Source organism: Lutjanus erythropterus, chromosome 17, assembly GCF_056507025.1.
Source record: "Lutjanus erythropterus isolate fLutEry1 chromosome 17, fLutEry1.hap2, whole genome shotgun sequence".
In the NCBI taxonomy this organism is placed as follows: domain Eukaryota; kingdom Metazoa; phylum Chordata; class Actinopteri; order Lutjaniformes; family Lutjanidae; genus Lutjanus; species Lutjanus erythropterus.
The window spans coordinates 7901092-7921167 of NC_139333.1; the positions used below are offsets into that span (position 1 = coordinate 7901092).

Genomic DNA, 20076 nt, shown 5'->3' on the forward strand with positions numbered 1-20076 from the left:
CCAAATAACAACCACAACATCAATGGTAATAATAATAACAGCAATAATAATAACAACAATAATAATAATAATAATAATAATAATAATAATAATAATAATAATAATAATAATAATAGAGTGCACTTCCGCATGATTTTGGTCACGTGACCGTGCAGTCCGTAAACATGGCGGCCGCCAGTGAAAGTTCAAACAGCTCAGTTAGGAAAAGACGTGTGGACAGCAGTAAGACAGAGACAAAGCGTCCTGACAGCAGTGAAGAACATGGAGCAGACGACAGCAAAGACACAGAGAAAGAAAAGAGACGTCGGTCCTTACAGACTGGGACTTACTGGCTCACTCGTATCGTGCTGCTGCGCTCCGTCGCCTTTATTTACTGTAAGTAAATGAGTCAGTACGGTCACGTTTACTGGTCAGGTTGTTTCTCTCAGTGAGTCCTCTAAAGTCAAAAAGACATGTGGAGTCGTATCTGTATTTCTAGCTATCTGCGTCCACACCTGAAATGATAGCTTCCTTGTTGATAGTTTCGTTTTAGTGTTCTAGTGTTGAATATGTGGCGAGTTGATTTTAGCCTTCACGTTTTGGCTTTAAAAATGTTTGGTTCTGATTTAAAAGTTAGTGACACTCTCTTGGGATGTAAGTGGTCCTCCTCCTGGTCTTGGGGTATTCCTCTAGTCCCTGTGGGAGATCTGGTCTCCTCAGTGTCCTACGTTTGTTCTGGATTCTCCTCCCAGTCAGTAATGCCAGATGAACTTAGAGGGCTGTGGTCAATGCACCTTAATTCTCACAGCAAATTAATATCACAAGCAATAAGACCAGGGCAAGTTAATCTAGCAACTCGCTTGCCCAACCAGGCAAATGGTAAAAAAAACAGAACTGTACTACTGTATTGATCTATTTTGATCTTACAGTTTCATTTAGCAGATGCTTTTATCCAAAGCGGCGTACATCTGAGAGCTGTACCTGCTGTAGCTGTAGCAAGCATTTTGCTAACAGCTATGAGATTTAACTAGCTAGTAAATTAGCTAGCTATCTTAGATAATTTAAGATGTGGCTATATGCCACTTTAACTATTTTGATAATTTTTACTGCAAAAATGGCAGAAAATGCTGTTTTCAGCCTCTTATAAATGGAAATTTCCCCACTTTTCTCCATTTGTTATCACTGAATCTTATTGAATGGAATATCTTTGGGTTTTGGACTGACAGACAAGACATTTAACAACAACACCTTAGACTTTGTGAAACTGGGGCTTCCAATTTTTTACAGATGACATGTGGAAATTTTGTGCATGTCGATTTTTGACCCACTAACCCAATTGGGCAAGTGAAAAAAAAACACATTAACAGTAAACCCTGCAATGACTCTATCCAGCCTGTTCAGGAACCTGATCTTACCTTCCAATTTTCCATGACCTGGATGGAACAGTTTATCTTATGCACTGGGAAAACCATGGTTTCAGACTTGCTGTAGCTGATCTTCTTACCAGACTACATCTGACTCACTTACCCAGCAGTTACAGTGCACAATCAGAGGTCACAGTGCAGTAAAACCATATCACTGGACACTCTGCAGACCTTAGCTTTACCTTCATATGGTGACCATTAGAGCTGTAAAGATTAATTAATGAAAGAAAATCAGTCACTAACTACTTTTATAATCAGTTGATTGTCTCACTCATTTTACAAGCCAATACATCAAACATTTGCTGGTTCCAGCATCTTAAATATGAAGATTTGCTTTATTTCTTTGTCATTTATCATAGTAAATGAAGAGTCTTTTAGTTTTGTACTGTTGGTTGGACAAAAGAGGGAATTTCAGAGACGTGAGTTTGGGCTCTGGGAAATTATACATTTTTCACATTTTTTTGACATCTGTGTGCCTTCATCCCTTTTTTCCTCTTCTGTTTTCTGTAGTTGTGGCATTCAGCGTTGCTTACAACCAGAACAAGCAGCTGATTGGCGAGCACGGCCTAATGCCCTGCAAGAACTACCTCAACAGTGTTAAGCGCTATGTTGGGGGGAAGATAGGCATGGCCGCCTTCGCGTACACACCCTCCATCCTCTGGTTGATGGACTGGAGCGACATGGATGCCAACCTGGATGGTATTGCCGTGGTGGGGATGGCACTGTCTGCGTTTGTCCTGGTGACGGGAATGGCCAATATGGTGATCATGGTTACACTGTGGGTGCTTTACCACTCCCTGGTCAACGTAGGACAGCTGTGGTGAGTCTGGGAAATGCACGTACATAAATACTTAGATACAAAAGAGAATGTACATAATGATAAGCAGTATAACATGTAACAGTATAACAATTTTTAAAACTAAAAACAATAAATAAATCAATCAGATTCATTTTTTTAGTGTTCTGCTCCATACTATTCTTTAAATTTTGTCCCTATGGTTCCTTATATCATTGTGTTTTTTTAAAGCTGCACAACAAGTGAAAGTGAAGGCTTGTTATAAGCTGACATAGCATCATCAACCAACTTTTTTCAATTCTTCGGAGCATTTAAAGCCACAGTATGTAACATCTTTGAATTAAAATGTCTAAAAACCCTTCACGCTATATATTTTGTTGAGTTGTATACTTATCCAGGTGTTTCCAGCAATGTTCAAACACAGGGGAATCCCTAAGTTATTCTAGGAAACAGTACTTTTACTGCTAGCCTTTGCTAGCTAGTTGCTATAATTTCTGGGAAAACACAGGATATGTCGTCGATACATCAGAGAGTGAGGGAGGATATTGGCACATGTGACTAAATGTAATAATAATAATCCCATAATCCCACACGACTTTATGGTTCATCAAACTGCGTCTTTTGTTCCTCCTAGTGGCAGCATTTACTTGTTCTGCATTTAGGTCTGTTTTGTGTCATTGTTTCACTGTTCGCTAACTGCAGAACACCACAGAGCAGGCAAAGTTAGCGACTAGCTAACTAGCTGCTGGACATAGTGGAACGTTTAGCTGCTAAAAGCCAGGTGTCTTTCCCAGGAATTTGGTGGGGACCAAAATCAAACTTTTTTTTTTTTTGACTTGGACATATATTCATCTGGTGGACAGAAACATGACTCCAGCTGAATGCTGTGTTTACTGGATTTGAAAACAGGTATTTTAGGCTTATTATTCTGTTCCTGAGTGGCCAAAAAAATTAATTGCAGCCTTAAATAAAGGAAATGATCTCAAGTTGTGTCAAATTTAGTTCATTGTAGCTGTTTCATTTATCACGTACACTCTGAAGATTTGTTTTGATATCTTAACCACAAAGGTTACATCACTGTCGAGCAAGTTACTGAAATTTAGTAAGTGGTTGCAGTTACTAGTAACTTCTACCAAAAAGCAATTGAATTACTTTACTAATTACTGCATTATTAAAGTCGTTAGTCACTAGGGAAACACCTTTTAAATACCGGCTTTAATTCTCTTAATAATGCACACACAGCTATGTTATTTTAGTAGTTATAATCTTTTAATGAAGCTGCGTTGTTTTATTTTATTGCAGCTATTTTTGATTAATTATTGTTATTAATATTTTATTTTGTAACATGTTATTATGTACCATGCTGGAAAATGTTAGCAAGCATCTTATACCAAGTAGTCAATAAATTTAAACTGCTGCCCCTTAATGGTAAAGAATCTTCAAATTTTTTCAACTTTAGATTATTCTAGCTTTTTCTTTTTTTTGTCTCATTTTTAATATTGAATTTGTCGTCTTTCTTTCTTCTTTTTTTTCTCTTTCTAGGTACTCCTTCGGTAAGTGAACTTCAGTCCACACCAGTGGCCTCACAGTTTTCAACTGAACCACGAAGTACTGGACTGCTTGTCCCTCCACATCAAATAGAAGACGTGGATTTGAGCCAAAGCATTTATGTAAAACATTCAGGTTTGGATGTCATTCTAGTTTGTTTAGAGCGAAACGAGTGTGGTGAAGCCCCTCAAACCAACCTTCAGATGTTTAAAAGAGATATCCATCCACTCCTGTTATTTCATGTCAGGAGAGCTGAGATGGGCATCCAGTTTCTACTGGGAACTGATCTCAAAGAATAAAAAAATATGTATTTCATCCATGGGAAGAATGCAGCTGTAGAGTCATGGATCATCACAATAATACAGAACAATCACTGCACATAAATCTATTTTAATGCTTATGCTTCTGAGTCTCTCTACCAGCTTTCTCATGATTGTTTCCCTAATTGTTTACAGCCAGTTATTGGGTTAAAACCCAGTCACTGACAGAGTTGAGGTTTACTGACATGCAGCACATTACCTCTTTACTTGGTGAACCCAGTAAACTGTCATGAACCTAATAGTAAAATGAGAGGACAGAAAAGAAAGAAATAAGAAAGTATAAATAGGGGGTTGCATGTAGGGCTCCGGCCCAGATAAGTGGCGAGGTCAGTGGCAGCTCTCTGATTGGTTAATGACACTTTGTAGTCAGAGACGCCAGGCCAATGTCTGTGGTCGGGACTTGTGGCTTGTGTTTCTCTTTTTTAAAAAACACTTTTTTCTTTTTCTCTCACTCTTTCTGTCTTTCCCCCCTCACTCCATGTTTTCTTTTGGACCTATGATGACCCTATAGCTGACAGAGCAGCTTTAAGTCTGCAGACTGAGCTCCTCCAATCGTTACCAAGTCTAGACTAAAAACCAGGCCATGGGTTATTGCTGTTTGGGGCATTAGTCTCTGGAATAGCATGCCTGTCAGACATTGTACAGTCTGTAAAAACTCCAGAGTTATACCTTTAAGGATAAATAAATCTAGAATAAAATAAATTAGTTCTGTACTCTCTTATTCTGGAGCTTTTGACCATATTACACGGTCTTCATCAGCAGATGAAGTTTGCTCAGTTGATTTGAAACTTTCCAATCTTTAAAACACTTTTAGTTTGATTTAGTTCAGACTGAAACGTCTCAAAAACTATTGGATGGCTTTCCGTGAAATATTTTGACATTCATAACATTCATGGTCCCTGGAGGATGAAACCTACTGACTTACAGAACTATGTGTAACAATTGATCTTTTGCTAAGCCCCGCCTCTGAACATCAACTGTCCAATCAACTGTATGTAGGGCACTGCCAGCCTGTCAAGCTTTGCGTTTTTCTACATGTTGAAGCGATGTGCATGGGGCGATATTAAGTGTTTGAGTTTGGACAGTGGTGTCTTTGTTGCAGTCTTTTAAAAACCTAAAACACAAAGCAAACATGAGGGATGGATTCAACTTTCTCCTTATCTGCTCTAACATAAGTTTAATGCTTGTAAATATGGTTAAAATAAGTTAGTATCTGTAACTATGTTTTGAATAATCGCCTGCTTTAAGCATCAGCATCAAGTTTCTTTGTCAAATTGAGGCAAAATCACAAAATTAGTCTTTGAGTGAGGCCTGACCTTCACTGCTCACCATCGACTTATCCTGTTTACTCAGACTACTGCAGAGCTGACAGATCTGACCAAAATACGAACTCTCCCCTAATACTCATGGCGTCCAGAGAAAGCTCTCATCTATTTGGTGTCTCTGCAGCGCCGCAGACTGTCTGTGGTTTTGCTGGAGTGTGCTGTGTGCAGCTTATAGCATTAAGTATTGTTTGCTCTTCTGTGGCACTTTGTCTCTCACTTTAGAGAAACGTGTTTGATTTTACAAATGGCATTCTGATGATTTGTCCAGGTTGGGAGAGTCAGCTGTTGGAGACAGGGTTTCTGGCCATTTTCCTGTGTCCGGTGTGGACTTTGTCTCAGGTCCCCCGCCGCTGTCCCCCCTCGCTCATCTGCATCTGGACCTTCAGATGGCTCATTGTTCGCATCATGCTTGGAGCTGTGAGTAAAACACATCACAGACACACATAAGAGGTTAAAGAGCACGATCGATCTGACGGAAAGAACAAAAAAAATAGCAGTGGGATTATTTTTGCATGCAATTTCTCATTGAAGTTGTCAAACACACTAAAAACTAAATGATTGGAGTTTACTTAGAAGCTGTCTTACTCCTAAAACCCATTTACTGCCACCAGAACCTTGACTAACACGTTTTCTTTCGGGAGATCCTACACAGATGTTGATGATATTCTTGTCTCACAGGAAGCAGATCATGTACATTCATGCAGAAAGGCATGTAGTGTACAGCTGAATGCATCCAGCAAGGCAGCATGGAGGAACAGAACCGTTTTGCAGCGGTGGAACTCCCTGGCATATTCCAGTGTTTGCCCTTCTGATTTTAGATAGCTACTTTTGGAGCAGTCTCTTTGCTATAAAACACAGCCAGTATTTGGAAATCTAACCCAAATATACGGCCGGTTGCACAACATGTCTGGTTGTTTGACAGTTTCCATGGTGAATTTTAGACCACCAGCTCGGTTTCAACTGCCAATCACTACAGTTAGCACACATCCAGCGGGGTTTTTCCTATTAGGGCCGTGAAGAGAAACACAAGGGTAACCACCCCGGCTCTGTGTGACTGTAAAGACTGCAGACATTTCATTCAGCAACATGCAAAGTCATTACAGTATTGAGAATTTTGTTGAAAAGTCAAATAGGAGTCTCTGTGTTTCATCCACCATCCACTTACTATTGATCGATTAAAATCCCATACAACCCCACTTCAGGTAATCCACACTAACCATTTAAAGTGTAGTAAACTCTAAGAAGAAGGAAACGTAAAATATTGGTTTACAAAAATGATGAATGAAATGATTTGTGGCCCATGAATCAAAATTACAAACAGAACTCTTGATAATACAAATATAAATATCAGTGCATATGTCTGGACCTAAAAGTAGAAGTCCAAACTTTATTTAAGATTCTTGGAGAAATCCTTGAGGATGGACCTCAAGTACGATGATGCCAAGATTATACATTACATGATTAATAGTGTACTAGGAATAGTTAGGTTACATATGCTGTGCAACAACACTGAATTTGTCGATTGGCAGAAATAGAAAATAGAATTTTCTGCTTTTTCTTGTCTTACATCACAGTAAATTGAATATTGTTTGGTTTGAGACTGTTGGTTGGCCAAAAAATAAGGTTTATGTTATAATTTATATACTGAACAATGAACTGAGTAATTGAGAAAATAATTGGCAGATTATTGAATGATGAAAATACTGTAATATTTTGCAACCCCAGCACGTTCATCAGTCAATGAATTTAATTTAATCATTATACTTTATAGATATTACATTACTGTGTAAGTTGTGCTTCATTTTTTACTTTTGAATGTTTGCAGGGGTTGATCTCCACCACTGAGATTAGCAGAAGGTGTCGTCCTGTCAGCCTGTGTGCAAAGCATTTCAAGGTGTTTCCATAAAATGTACAAATGAGATTAGCACAATGAGATTTTCATTTTTTTTGTAATTTCTGACAATGCTGCATTCGAGTGCTGCTAAGAATGTCGGGCGTCCAGACTTTAGCATTCACATGCTGCTTTGTCAGGAAATCCAATCTAGACGTCAAACAATAAACAAAGGGAAGGAACTGTTGCAGAGGTTTTCTCTCAGCTGCTCATGTCTTTTCCTCATCTTTGGTAACTCGGTCTGAGGTGTTTTGCCAGAACTTTGATTCAAATACGTGATGAACATTCCTAGAAATTACATTTGCACATACTTCACAGAGACAGATCACAATGGGAGAATTCAAATTGTGTGAATTTATGAAGCTGGAGCACGACTCCTTGGTGCAAAGATTTTGTCGCAGTGACTTTTGTTTGTGTAGCAACTCAGCAGTGTTAAGTACAGCGCAGCCTCTGCCACAGTCCCTCAGTGTTTGATCCACCCTGGTCACAGTCATTTATCTGTCTGACAGCCTGTGCTTCACCGCCGCTCTGTGACTGCAACTAGAGTTTCTGCTGGTGAGGAGGACACGGCTTAGCACACACTTCAAAGGACCCCTCAGTCGTAGGAAATGAGTGGGAGAGGGGGTCTGTGAGCCCACCCATCGTGTTTCATGAGTGTATTTTCGCAGCGTTACTAAGACGTGTCCCAAAATTGTCACCATGCTGTTTACACTGTTTATATGCTATAATCCATGTCATGGTGGCAAATCTGTCACATAAATGAGGGGAAAAACTTTTATGTGACCTTTAATGATGTTGCATCTTTCCACATATAAGGGTTTCCCAGATTGATTGGTCGCTGACCGTTATCAGATAATACTCAGTGAAAATATGAAACAGGGAGAATGGATTAATGCTTTCAAGTCGCTTATTGCGAAAAATGCCCCACATGGCCTTTGATTCTGGAAGATTTTTGCTGCTTGCATGTCGATGCCTCCACGTAAACGTAGAATAAATCCAAAACACGTTATCCAGACTTGAAGTTGATGGCGCTCCCGTTTTTAAAATATCAAAACTGTCCAACTTGCCCAATATAATCCAGGTCTCATTTATCCAGTCGTAGCATCAATACTACTCCGCGTGGTGGCAATACTTCAATACAAAAGTAATAAACAGGGAAAATATCCCTTCATATGAAAGATGTATGTAGATTAGAAATATGCTTGTTTCCTTGGTTACCTTTGATTAAAGACAGCAGGCTCTGCTAACTAGATAAAGCACCATCTCATACGGGACATAACTGGCTCACTAGAACAAACAGAACTTCCAGCACACACACAGCATCGACACAGCAAGGTGTCCAAACGCTATCAGTTCCAACATACGGCTGCAAAAAAATAAAAGAAATGTCAGATGACCATATGTTATGCTATGACCTATGTTATCTATTAGTATCCACATTAGCATAGCTGGATGTGCTTAAATTATCATGGTAATTGTGTTAGGACATTAAGCGGCGTGCCTCTTGATTTGTGCTCCAGCAGCCTACGGAGGAATGCCACTACTATGTTCAGATAAGGGCAGAGCACTTTATGGACATTTTCTTTCTTTTTCCTTACAAATAAGTTAGCTTGAGGTTTCAGCTGAATCTGAATTGAGTCATACCCTTGTAAGGTCTGGTTATTCAGCTGGTTACCACTTCAGGGTGATACATTTTTATAGAGCTTGTTTACTGGTGCGTCAGCCTCATAACATTTGTCCATGTCACTGAAATTCTTCATCATTTTAAGGGCTGTTAGCATCTTTTCAAAACTGACACTGTAGCCTCTCATTTTGGATTTTATAGATATAAAGAAATAATATCTGACACTTTATTGATATTGGAATTTTTTACTCCCTAATATTAGTATTGGCATCTGCCCCAAATACCCATTATTGGTTGAGCTGTATCTAATATGCAATCAATATGTATAAGACAGGCTAGATTAATTGATAACCAATCACCCATCTATATTTGCTAGCAGTTTTCTGATAGCTTAGCATTTGCTGTAGCCAAGAGAAAAATGCCTGCCTTAAAGAAACATTTTAGGAAATATGGGTTTTTCATAATCACATACACAAGATAGTTCTAAATTTAATCTGTGTTGATCGACCACAGAGGTTGGTCCAGGATGTGGTTAGCATTAGCTCAGCTTAGGGCAAATACTGGAAGCAGGGGGGAAACTGCCAGCGTACCTCAGTCATGAGTGGAAAAAACACACCTTCCAATGACAGCTGCGCTCATTTGCACCTTATATTACACCTTATGTGTTAGCAAACAAGCTAGTCCATGGTAGAGTTTCATTGTGAGCTTATTAGCATTCAACCAGACCTGTTGGCTGACTCATGTTGTTCAGTAAATAAAACAATAATAAAGTGAATACGGGGTTCTTGATATGCAGTTGTTTGTTGAGTGAGTTGCCTTAGTATGTTTCCTGTGCAGAAACCTTAAAGTGACTTCATTTCTCAGGTTTTATGCTAATATTTAAGAGCTTCCTGTTTAAAGCGTTGGCACGGTGATTGTGAACTGGATCACACATTTCAGTGCTGGCAGGAGCATCTCTATTAAACACTCCAACGGTTGGAAATGCTACGCTAGGTGTGGAGTTTTGGGTGTTAACTGGGATTAGAGAGTTGTCGTTAGGATGTGTTTTGTGAGTGCAGATCAGTTTGGGCTGGCTGTTGCTAAGGATTTTGGGATATAGTGTTGCTGGCATGCCGACTCGTCCAGGGAGTTGGTGCAGACCTGGCCGACTGGAATCGGTAGGTCTGTTGTGATAAATATCTGGAGTAACAGTGACTTCTAGCTGTACAAGTGTAGATGATGATGATGAGGTCCTATGATTTTGTTTTACTGCTGTTGCACAGTGGCTCTGACCTATTTTAGGAAAGTTTTCCTCTCTTTAACCTATGAGAAGTTACAAGCAACAGCGTAGCAAAAAAATGTTTTACATTGGAGTAAAGGTTTGTTTTGTAGTGTTCTAATTTGATTTGACTTTATAGATTGGACAGGATTGAACAGGATAAAGGCTTGAAGAAATAGGTTATAGGTGGACATGACTGTAATGTTTGGTTTGAGCTTTATTTTAGATCTTGGCAGTTGCTGTATGACAAGGCTGTGTAGCTAGATTGGTGGTACTAATTTATATACTTATTTTCCTCTGCCATGGAAGAGGAAGTCTTGGCCCAGATATCATCTGTTTACACCAGAAGCCCCATTTTCTGCTGCTATGTTGAGGTAACACAGGTTTAGTCAGAATAAAAACATAAAATGCTGGGTGATGGTGTAATCCAAGTCTGCTACAGACCCAACATGCCAAATTAACTAAAAGAAAAGTAATTCACGCCATGTGTTTAGCCTGAATCTTCACTGTAGAACCTTAGCTTGGAGCTGCGTTCACGTGCACATGCACACTGTCTGAACTGCGCGTATGTTGTGATGGTGTGCAAACGGCATGTCGGGGCTTTAGGAGACTTGGATTATGCCAGACAAGCAGTATGGAGACTTTTAAAAAAAAAAACTGGTCACCATTCACTTCCATTGTTTGGGAGATTCTGCAACTCTGTTTTCCTGTGAAACTCCAGCAGTGATTTGCAGACTAACAAAATAAACCCGTAGATAGTCACTGATTTTTAATTTTTGGGTGAACCGTCCCGTTAAAAACCTGTTTTCATTGTTTTTTTGCTTTGCCAGTCTCTTATACTAAAATGCTGCGGTGTACATGTGTGTCAGTCTTTGTGAAGACTGGACCTGTGGTCTTCACCTCACTTGGGCAAACTTCCTTTATTTAACCAGATTTATCACGTCTCACTGCGACTTATTGATATAGCATAACTGAAATGTTCATGGTCTCTTTTAGTGTTTAGCTGATGATGAAAAGTCACCAGTTTTCTTTTGGAAGAGTAAGAAATTATCCATAAATGACACTAGCAGGCCCTGTTTAGAGGTTTATATACATTTTGAGAGTATGGAAACAGTGTAGAAAAATATTTATAAAAAGTCTCTTAATTCAATCTCTGGTCGTCTTCCTGGAAATGTTTTGAATTCACATCATGCTTGTCACACTCTGGACAGACTGCTCTGTTCATGTCAGAGCTCGGTATATCAGGTTGTAATTGATGACATTTCAGGATCTCATGACTGAATTGGATTATCAGCAACATCTTCGGCCGCATCATCTCAACAGCCAGCAGCTGCAGCCAGCGGCCAAGGTCATAATCAGAATGAAATGTCCTGGCTTTTCTAAATCTGGTTAGAGAGGTTAGCTGCCGATTTATTCCACATTCCATGCCAACCACATGGAGGGCTGATGTGTCAATATTGACAACCTCGTGTCCTGGATAGCGCAGTATTTACTTAGCTCATTTGGTGAAAAACAGGCTCCAAGCAGAGGAGACATTTCTGTCAGTGCTTCTGGTCAAGTTTGACTTTTATTTCCTACTTCTTATTACAAAAATCCTCTCTCAGGCTCTTGTTGTCCTTTTAAATAACATTTATCTGTGATAACCAATGAATTCTGTGAGCTGCGCTTGTGATCAGTGTTAGTATTGAAAAGTAACTTTCCATCACCTGTCTGATCAACCTTTGGACAACCCTAAGAAAGTTGGACGCTTTCTTTCAATCAAAAGTAGACAGTAATAATGTGTAAAAACCGGCCTAGAGTAGAGCTTCAGAAGCATTTCTCTATTTTTATGTTGCACGACGCTCCTGTTCAGTCCCTAACACCCTGTAGAATTAGATATATTAGTGCTTATTGCCAAACTGTATGTGTTGCTCTCTGTTAGTGGGACGCAGAGCGACACATCTGTGAGCTGTTACTGAAGGTCAGAACAGCTAATGTGTTCAGACGGCAAGCAAATCAGATTTGTTCTTTTTGATTCACCCTCTAAGGCTGACTGTCCACTTTGAAAATGTCTAAGATTTAGATTTTGGATCTGTGTGTCCACAGCTGGTGTGGCAATATGAAGTGAAGAGGAGTGGTACAGGGCCAACCAAACACTGTACTGTAATACTCATAACTGTGCAGGTCTTTTTCTAATAAATCCAGTTTGTTTTTGACTTGCAAACACATTCATAACTAAATTGAAACTGTCGGTGTACACAGAGATGAACAAAAGTGTAATCAAGAAAGGAACACTGAATTGCAAATGTCCTGCAAACCAACATTTTCACAATTAAGTAAAACATGTCTCAACATACCATTATAAATGAACATACCATTATAAATGAAGCATTGTGGTGCTACTGAGATGCTCCAGATGTAAGGAAATATACTTATTTGGTACAGACCAGATCAAAAATCATATGATCATCATTTTTCTTTTTTTCATAAAAAAAAAAACACATTCCTACTAAAATTCTGACTCATATTTCAATGGCAGTATCTGTCAAAATAATTGCAATATGACATATGTGCTATGTGTATGGCATTTTTGAAAACCATAGAGCTCCAGTAAAGAAAGTATGGAGGGAATAACAGATGTGAGTTTACACAGTTTGCATCAGCAGAATCACATTTGTAGCTGTGATTGGATTATACACTATATCATTTATAAATGCAAGAATGGTGACTGATAAAAAGTTTAAGTTGCACGTGAACTGACCCTAAAGTTCATCAGTACACCGTGTCCAAAATCACTCCCTCATGCAGTCATTCACTGCTTTCTTTATATAAAGATATATTGTATAAGGACACTCGATAACTTAAAAAAAAAAAAAAACACTATTTGTTTTAACCTTAAAAACTTAGCATTTGTACTGACTTACAATTTTAAGTTGACTGAATTTGAAAAGACAAGTTGAGTTGAGGTTTCGAAACTTTCTCAACTTTCTTGTCAAATAAGATATTAAGTTGAACCAATAACTCTTCAGTCACACTGACGAACATTACAAACAGTTTTGATTTCCATTTCCATTTTCTCAAAATGAAAAGTCGGTTCTTCATTTTACACAAAGAACTTACAGCTGCTCCTGTTGGAGCTACTTTGTTCCAGCAGTGACACAAAGACAATATTTAAAACTGCTCCCAGTGAATTTATTACATTTTTCGTGTAAAGGGGTAACCTTCATCATGGTTCACAGTGTTTTCAGTATTGTGAAAACAAGCAACCGAGAATTATCTTATGGACACACAGCAAGTTTCCATCATACATTTTTTACTCAAACTTTAAAATGGAGGTGTCTCAGGAGAGATTCTCAAGCAATGCATGCTGGGAAGTCTACTACTATGCTGATCATGTTTCTTTAGAAACTTGAGTTAATGCGTTGATTGATCTCTGTACAGTACATTAATTCAACTCCTCATTTCAAGTCAAATGGCTTCAAGTTATAAGTTTTTTGTAAATAATACTGGACATTTTAAGTTCACGTCTTCCCTTTCTTGACCTCTTTCCTCTCACTTTATATCCTGCTAATTAATTGAATCTGTCTCCAGTTTTGATGTGGTTATCTAAATGGATTTCAGATTCTTATCTACAGATGATCATGCTTCCTCTGTCTTCTCTATCTTGGCTAACAGTGCAGGAGCATAATTTGGAGAAGTTAATGCTTTTATATCTCCCAGTGTCTTCAGGGAATGTCAAAGTGGTGATTTAAGTCCTTCCTTAGTCAGAGCTTTTGCTCTGAAGTTTTTCACATTAAGCTTTTTAAAACTTTTGTCTTAAATGTGTCTGTGAGAAATCTTTTATACATACTGCATATTATAAATAGATTCTTCTTGTATTCAAAGGAATCTAGTTAGAGAAGTAATGTCATTATATCCTTGAATACCACTTAAAAAGTACCTTGGGATTTTTTTAAATTGCTGTTGTAAACAACAGTTATATCTCTTATTACTCTAAACAAGTGAGAAATTCCTTGAAAAGCTTTTGAGTAAATTAGGTTTTGTTGCTGTTGGACTGTTTCAGCTAAATATGGGATTAGAATTCTTCTCTCTGTAATGTGATTTTCTAATTGGCTGTTGATTGTGTCTTATTTGACCTTTTTTACAACAGCTCTAACATATTTGTATGTTTTGTCATTTTCAGGGTCTCATTAAAATCAGAGGCGACAAATGCTGGAGAGACCTCACCTGCATGGACTACCACTACGAGGTGCGTGTACACAATGTTTTCAATGTACTCGGTTCCCAGAGACAAATTCTTTGTTTTGTCTGACCTGCAGTCTAAAACAGAAAAGATATTAAATGTAGAGTGATAAAACAGAGAAAATCAAACTGAAGTCCTGCTTTAAAAAACAACAATGATCTCACCAGTTGCAGATGGATGGGCTGACGATGATCATGTGGAAAATTTTAACAAATCGCCCAACTCTGTTGTCCATAGTTGTGTTTCTTCCTGTATGAATTGTGAATTCTTGTTAGAAGAGGAGGATGTTTCCACAACATGTGAATGTTTAACTTAAGTTTTGTAAGTTTTTTTTAGTGCAAAGTACAACGAAGAATCAGAAAAATTGTCATATTGCTGACAAATTATTCATTCCACTGTTTCGACGTTGCATTCTGATAACACTGAGGGACTCACAATGGACATCCATCAATCTGACAATGGACTGTTTTTTAAAAAAGTACCAAAATTGACACAGAACCAGAGATATCTTTTTTTATGCAACACATTCTTCTCTCTTGTCAAAACCTGGCACCCTTGCTAGCTGCCAAGCATCTCAAACTCTGACAGTTAATTAGGAAGCGCTGCTTGTTACTTTTAGCACCCGTGATACCCACTTCAGCTTTTCAGACAGAGGGCACCATAACCTGACTTGTAATCTGCAGTGACAGTTTTGGCGTCTGTTGTATTTTGTCTCGTGCTCCGTGAGTGCATCTGGCAAGAAAACACACTGATCATCTATTAACAGTTTAAATGATATATATGATAGAAATGACCTGATTCTGATAAATGATGAAATATGCATCCCATGCTTTGTAACTCTTTTGATTTTTCTGAATCCTCTCCCTGCTGTTGTGTTTGTGGACTGAGTCAATATGAGAATATGATCTTCATCTCCGTTAGAGGACAACATATACACCAATACCAATAAAGACGAAATAGTTGTGATAGGCTGATAATATCAATCAACCGATATATTGGTCTGGATCTACTCTCCACCATTCATCACATTTTCAAGTAAATAGTTTCTGTTGCTCCTCAGTTATCACTGCTGTTATCACCTTAGATATACTCGGTTTGTGAAAGCTTGTATGTTTTTGTGCAGAACACTTGGTACTTGGTTTTTCTTTCATGGGAAAAAAATCTGCCGGTGCACACAAAACTATGCATTTGGCATGAAGAAGAGGAGGGTGGTTATCATGAGTGACAATAAGGGACTCGGATTTTCTCAACATTAAATCCCAAGGCTGGTTGCTGAATTCTGGGAAGCGCAGTGCAGAAAACGACCACAGCAATGATATCACAAGAGCTGTCAAGTTACCAGTTAAAGTTACACTTGCTGCAGCCAATTATTCTTGCAGGCAGATGGCCACCGTAATTAAGAAAAGGCTTAAATCAATCTCTGAAACACCAGTTTCTACATTTCCCAAAGGCCTGTGTCCTTAGACAAGCCCGAACTTCTAAGACTGATCCAGATTTCCAAAAATATTGTGCCTTGGCTTTGTCTCTGAATGATGACAAGACTGCGATGAACTCACATCAGGCTAACCACACCAGGGCAACACATTACAGTAACCGCTGTTGTGGGATTCAATAAATCAGTCTCTCACACAGACCGTGAGGTTGTGCAAATCCCCTGTTTGTTTTTCCCTTGTGGGACACTCAACCACTGTGACCCACAATGCTCTGTGTTAGCACGCCGCAGAGGGAGGAGGGCCCTCTTCTGTAATTAACACAGACAGGAATACACTAGCTCCTATGGGACCGGCTGACTGGAGATGACACTCACACACATTTTAAGAACAAAATATTGAGACTCGCACAGTCTAAAATACAATGGGAACGGAGGACAGGCTGTAATACGCCGGCTCCTCTGGGACTGGACAGCTGGTGCAGTTAGAGATTATGTACCCATGGGTGACCAGAAAGATGTAAATCAGGAATGATATACTTCATATATGGACTGTGCCAGTTAGATTTTCTGCCTTTTTGTTTCGTTTGGGAAAAACTCCATTTGGTTATCTGGCACGCTGCATTGTAACTCGACTGTAATTTATCCCCCAGTTCTCAGTTCCCAGGGTCAGAGCGATTTCAGCACTGCTAATGCCTTGGAAATCAGCAAGCCAGCGGTCGTCAACCTGGGGGGTGGTGAGATGAAATATGGGACATGATATTTTATCCACTACTGTAATTTATTGTATCCGTGGTAAAATATTGAACAGTTTCAGAGTCTCTTTCCTCTGATGATAAATCAAATCACTGAACAGGGGATATTTTTCAGAGTGGTTCAGCCACTCTGTATATGCAGATTCACGACCGTCCATTATTTAAATTGCGATAGTTAGTTACAAGTACAGCGCCTTTGTTTTAAAGGACCAGTGTGTAAAATTGATAGAAATTTATTGACAGGATATGGTAGAGATGGAATATAATTTTCTTAAGTATGTTTTCATTAGTGTATTTACCAGAAAATAAGAATCACCTCAGAATGAGTCCAGAGGGAGCAGGTCCTCTTCCACAGAGTCCGCCATTGTTGCTACAGTAGCCCAGAAAGGACAAGCCAAACGCCAGCGCTCGATACAACCTTTTGCATTTTTTGTGAATTTTGTGGCCGCTGTGGATTTTCCTGCATGCATGGAAGGGGAGGGTGAGGTGAGTTGATCACCTCTCGGTGCCACTCAATGCTACACACTGGTCCCCTAAATGCAGGAAAATTTTAACTTAGCATGTTAGTGTTGTCGCAGATATCGATACTGAATATTTGAAATGCTTTCAATACTCCTTTTTCACAGTATTGATACTTGGATACCAGTTGCTGTTTCTTGCTCTCTTTTCTTTTCGACAGTGAGTTGTGAGGGCCTAAATAGTCCTGCCTCCTCTCACCTGTCCACAGTGCTGTCGTCTTCTCATCACTGATTTCATTTGCTACATCTGTTGTCATGTTATAACCTCATTATGTCTTATCTTTAACAAAAAAAATCTGAAATTTGATGGCTCATATGTTCGGTCAATTTTTTCTCTGTGGTATCAAAATTAATAGCTGATTGATAGATTGATGACACTATCATATCAAAATGAGAAATTCCAGGATCAAGATAACACTAGATGTGGTTGGCTGTTGTAAAAACTCACTGTGTTGTGATTGGCTGTTATAAAAAAAAAAGTGTGTTGTGATTGGCTGCTGTAAAACTCCTTTATGCTGAGGTTTGCTGTTGTGAAAACCACCTGTGTTGTGATTGGATGTCGTAAAAAAAAAAAAAAAAAAAAAAAACTACAGTGATTGCTGTAGGAAAAAAATAAAACCCTGTGTTGTCATTGGCTGTCATTAATCTTTATGTGCAGTGACTGGCTGTTGTAGCCTGTGCTGTGATTGGCCATTCTAAAACTCCCCTGTGTTGTAAATGGCTGTTGTAAATCCCTCCTTTGCTGTGATTGGCTGTTATAAATCACCTGTGTGTTGTGACTGACTGTTGTAAAGCCCACCTGGCTTGTTATTGGATGTTGTAAAGTCCTGTGTATTGTGATTGGCTTTTGTAAAGCCAATCTATGTTGTTTTTCGTTGATGTAAAACTCCCTTGCGTTGTGATTGGCTGTTGTAAAGGCAAAATGACCATATTAGCATTTGACTGTATAGGTCTGTACAGGTTTCATGTAAAACCTTAGAGAAAAGAAAGAAAAATATTGAACTCAATAACATTAAAACTCTCTGCTGAAACAAGGCAAAAAGATTTCTTTAAGAAGAAGACGAAGAAGATTTTTTTAAGGCAGAGTGACCCACTATAATTATGCCGCGGTAACAGATCCTTTCAGTGACAATTTACACAAAACCAAAATCTGATCGAGCAATTTACTGAAGCATTGATCTCAGCTAAATGGAACCAAAGACTTATTATATTGTCGGTACTGTTCATATTTTCAATGAAGCACAGGAAAAGTAGTTCAACAACAATGCAAACGTGACTTTCTACAGAGACTGAGAGAACTGAACTTAATGAGGAGAATCATCTTTATCAATCAACATCAAAACAACAGCTGGATATTTTCACATGTAAACCAGCATGGTGTGGTTCTAATTTAGTGCACTCTGGTTGATTTACTGTGTGTGTGTATACATATATATATGTGTGTCTCATGACCGCCCTACTTATACTTGTGTGCGTGTGCCCTTTAAATCAGTGTGGTTATGTGGTTCTTTATTGTGTCCTTGTGCTTTTCTGTACTATTTTCAATCCACTTATATATCAGTAGGCTGGATGTCTACAGGGTTTGTGAACATTTTCCTTACACATTTAACATATACAGAACCATTATTTGAAGTCATTTGCGCTGCAAAACCAGCCCTACTAGAAAGAGGGCCAAATATTCTTAAATAACATCAGTTTGTTTTATTTAAAATTTAGCAGCTTTAATACCATAATTGGCCTTAAAGCTAGAGAAATTGCCAAATATTTCCCCGTTTTAAGAAATACTAGCTGGCTGTAAGAATTTCTGTCCTGATTTAAGCTTTATAATTAGCAAAAGAAGCTTATTATCAGACACATTTAGAATATTTTTCGTTTCTATACTGCGCTGACTTCAAAAATCTGTACCTTAAACTGAGATTTATGAGCAAAAATAGAGCTTACAAGAAGACGCTTCTTCAAAAAATCACATGATGAAACAAGTGTTTTCGTGTTAAATAAGATACCAGAGGAGTTCTTATTTTTTAGCATGTGTGTGAGCAACACAGAGAGCTAATCTCAAACTGAAACTGTGATGTGTATGTTATATGTTGTGATATATGTTGCTGGATGTAGTTTTCTGGAGGTAATCATATCATGTCTTTCATATTTTCATATCTGATAATGATGATGCTGGCAGGATCTGGCAGCATCATCAACTAAACCCTAATTAAGCTCCAAAATGAGATAAATAATTGCTTGTAAGGGGATTCTTGTTACCTGTTGACGGGTATTTCTGGGTCATTTAAAATGTCATTAAATGAAGTGTATTAGAAAATGTGTTGTCACCTGACAAATCATATTACAATATGGACCTTATTCCATGGTGGGTCAGTTTCTCTGACCTACTTTAACCTCAGCTGTCAACGGTCTTAGGGGTAATGTAGATTTACGCACACACACACAGACGTACAGAGCACCGGAAGCCACTGGCGCCAGGTGAAGCCTTATTAACCCCCGCTGACACAGTGCTCTCTTTCAAACCTGCCGAGGAACTGCAGATCCCGTCCTGTCCCGACTCTCAGGGGGCTGTGTAGGTGTTTTTCGGCATAGTTGGCGTTTTGTTTGCTTCGGTTTGTTTCTTGTAACGCAGCGAGTTTGCAGGCCAGCTGGGGTTGTTTGGTTGTCTGAGGTTGCAGGCTCCTTGCCCTTGGATTTCCAGGGCTGTTTTGGTAAGCTACAGGTTAAATACCCCTCTTTTTTTTTTCTTCCATTCCGTAAAAACAATTAGAGTATAGACTGGTGCGTCTTGTTTTCTTTTTTCCCCCCACCTATTTCTGTGCTGTATTTATTTTTCACCACCTCACCTGACACTGTTTGCATGTTCAGCTATTACACGGTTTGCATGCAACCACCTCCCACACACACACACACACACACACACACACACACACTTAATCATATGTACACAAACACTGCACAGCTCTGTATGGACCCTCTGAGTGTTTTTT

General features: G+C 38.8%; 1 protein-coding gene across 1 annotated transcript in view; it reads left to right on the forward strand.

Moving 5' to 3' along the window:
• Positions 1 to 131: 131 nt before the first annotated feature.
• The window catches only part of lmf1 (lipase maturation factor 1), a 28039-nt gene continuing 8094 nt past the window's right edge, over positions 132 to 20076 (forward strand). The window contains exons 1-5 of the mRNA XM_084741481.1: positions 132 to 375; positions 1914 to 2223; positions 3742 to 3752; positions 5661 to 5809; positions 14328 to 14393. Of these exons, the coding sequence (XP_084597607.1) occupies positions 165 to 375; positions 1914 to 2223; positions 3742 to 3752; positions 5661 to 5809; positions 14328 to 14393 (747 nt within the window). The 5' untranslated portion in view covers positions 132 to 164. The remainder of the gene's footprint in view (positions 376 to 1913; positions 2224 to 3741; positions 3753 to 5660; positions 5810 to 14327; positions 14394 to 20076) is intronic.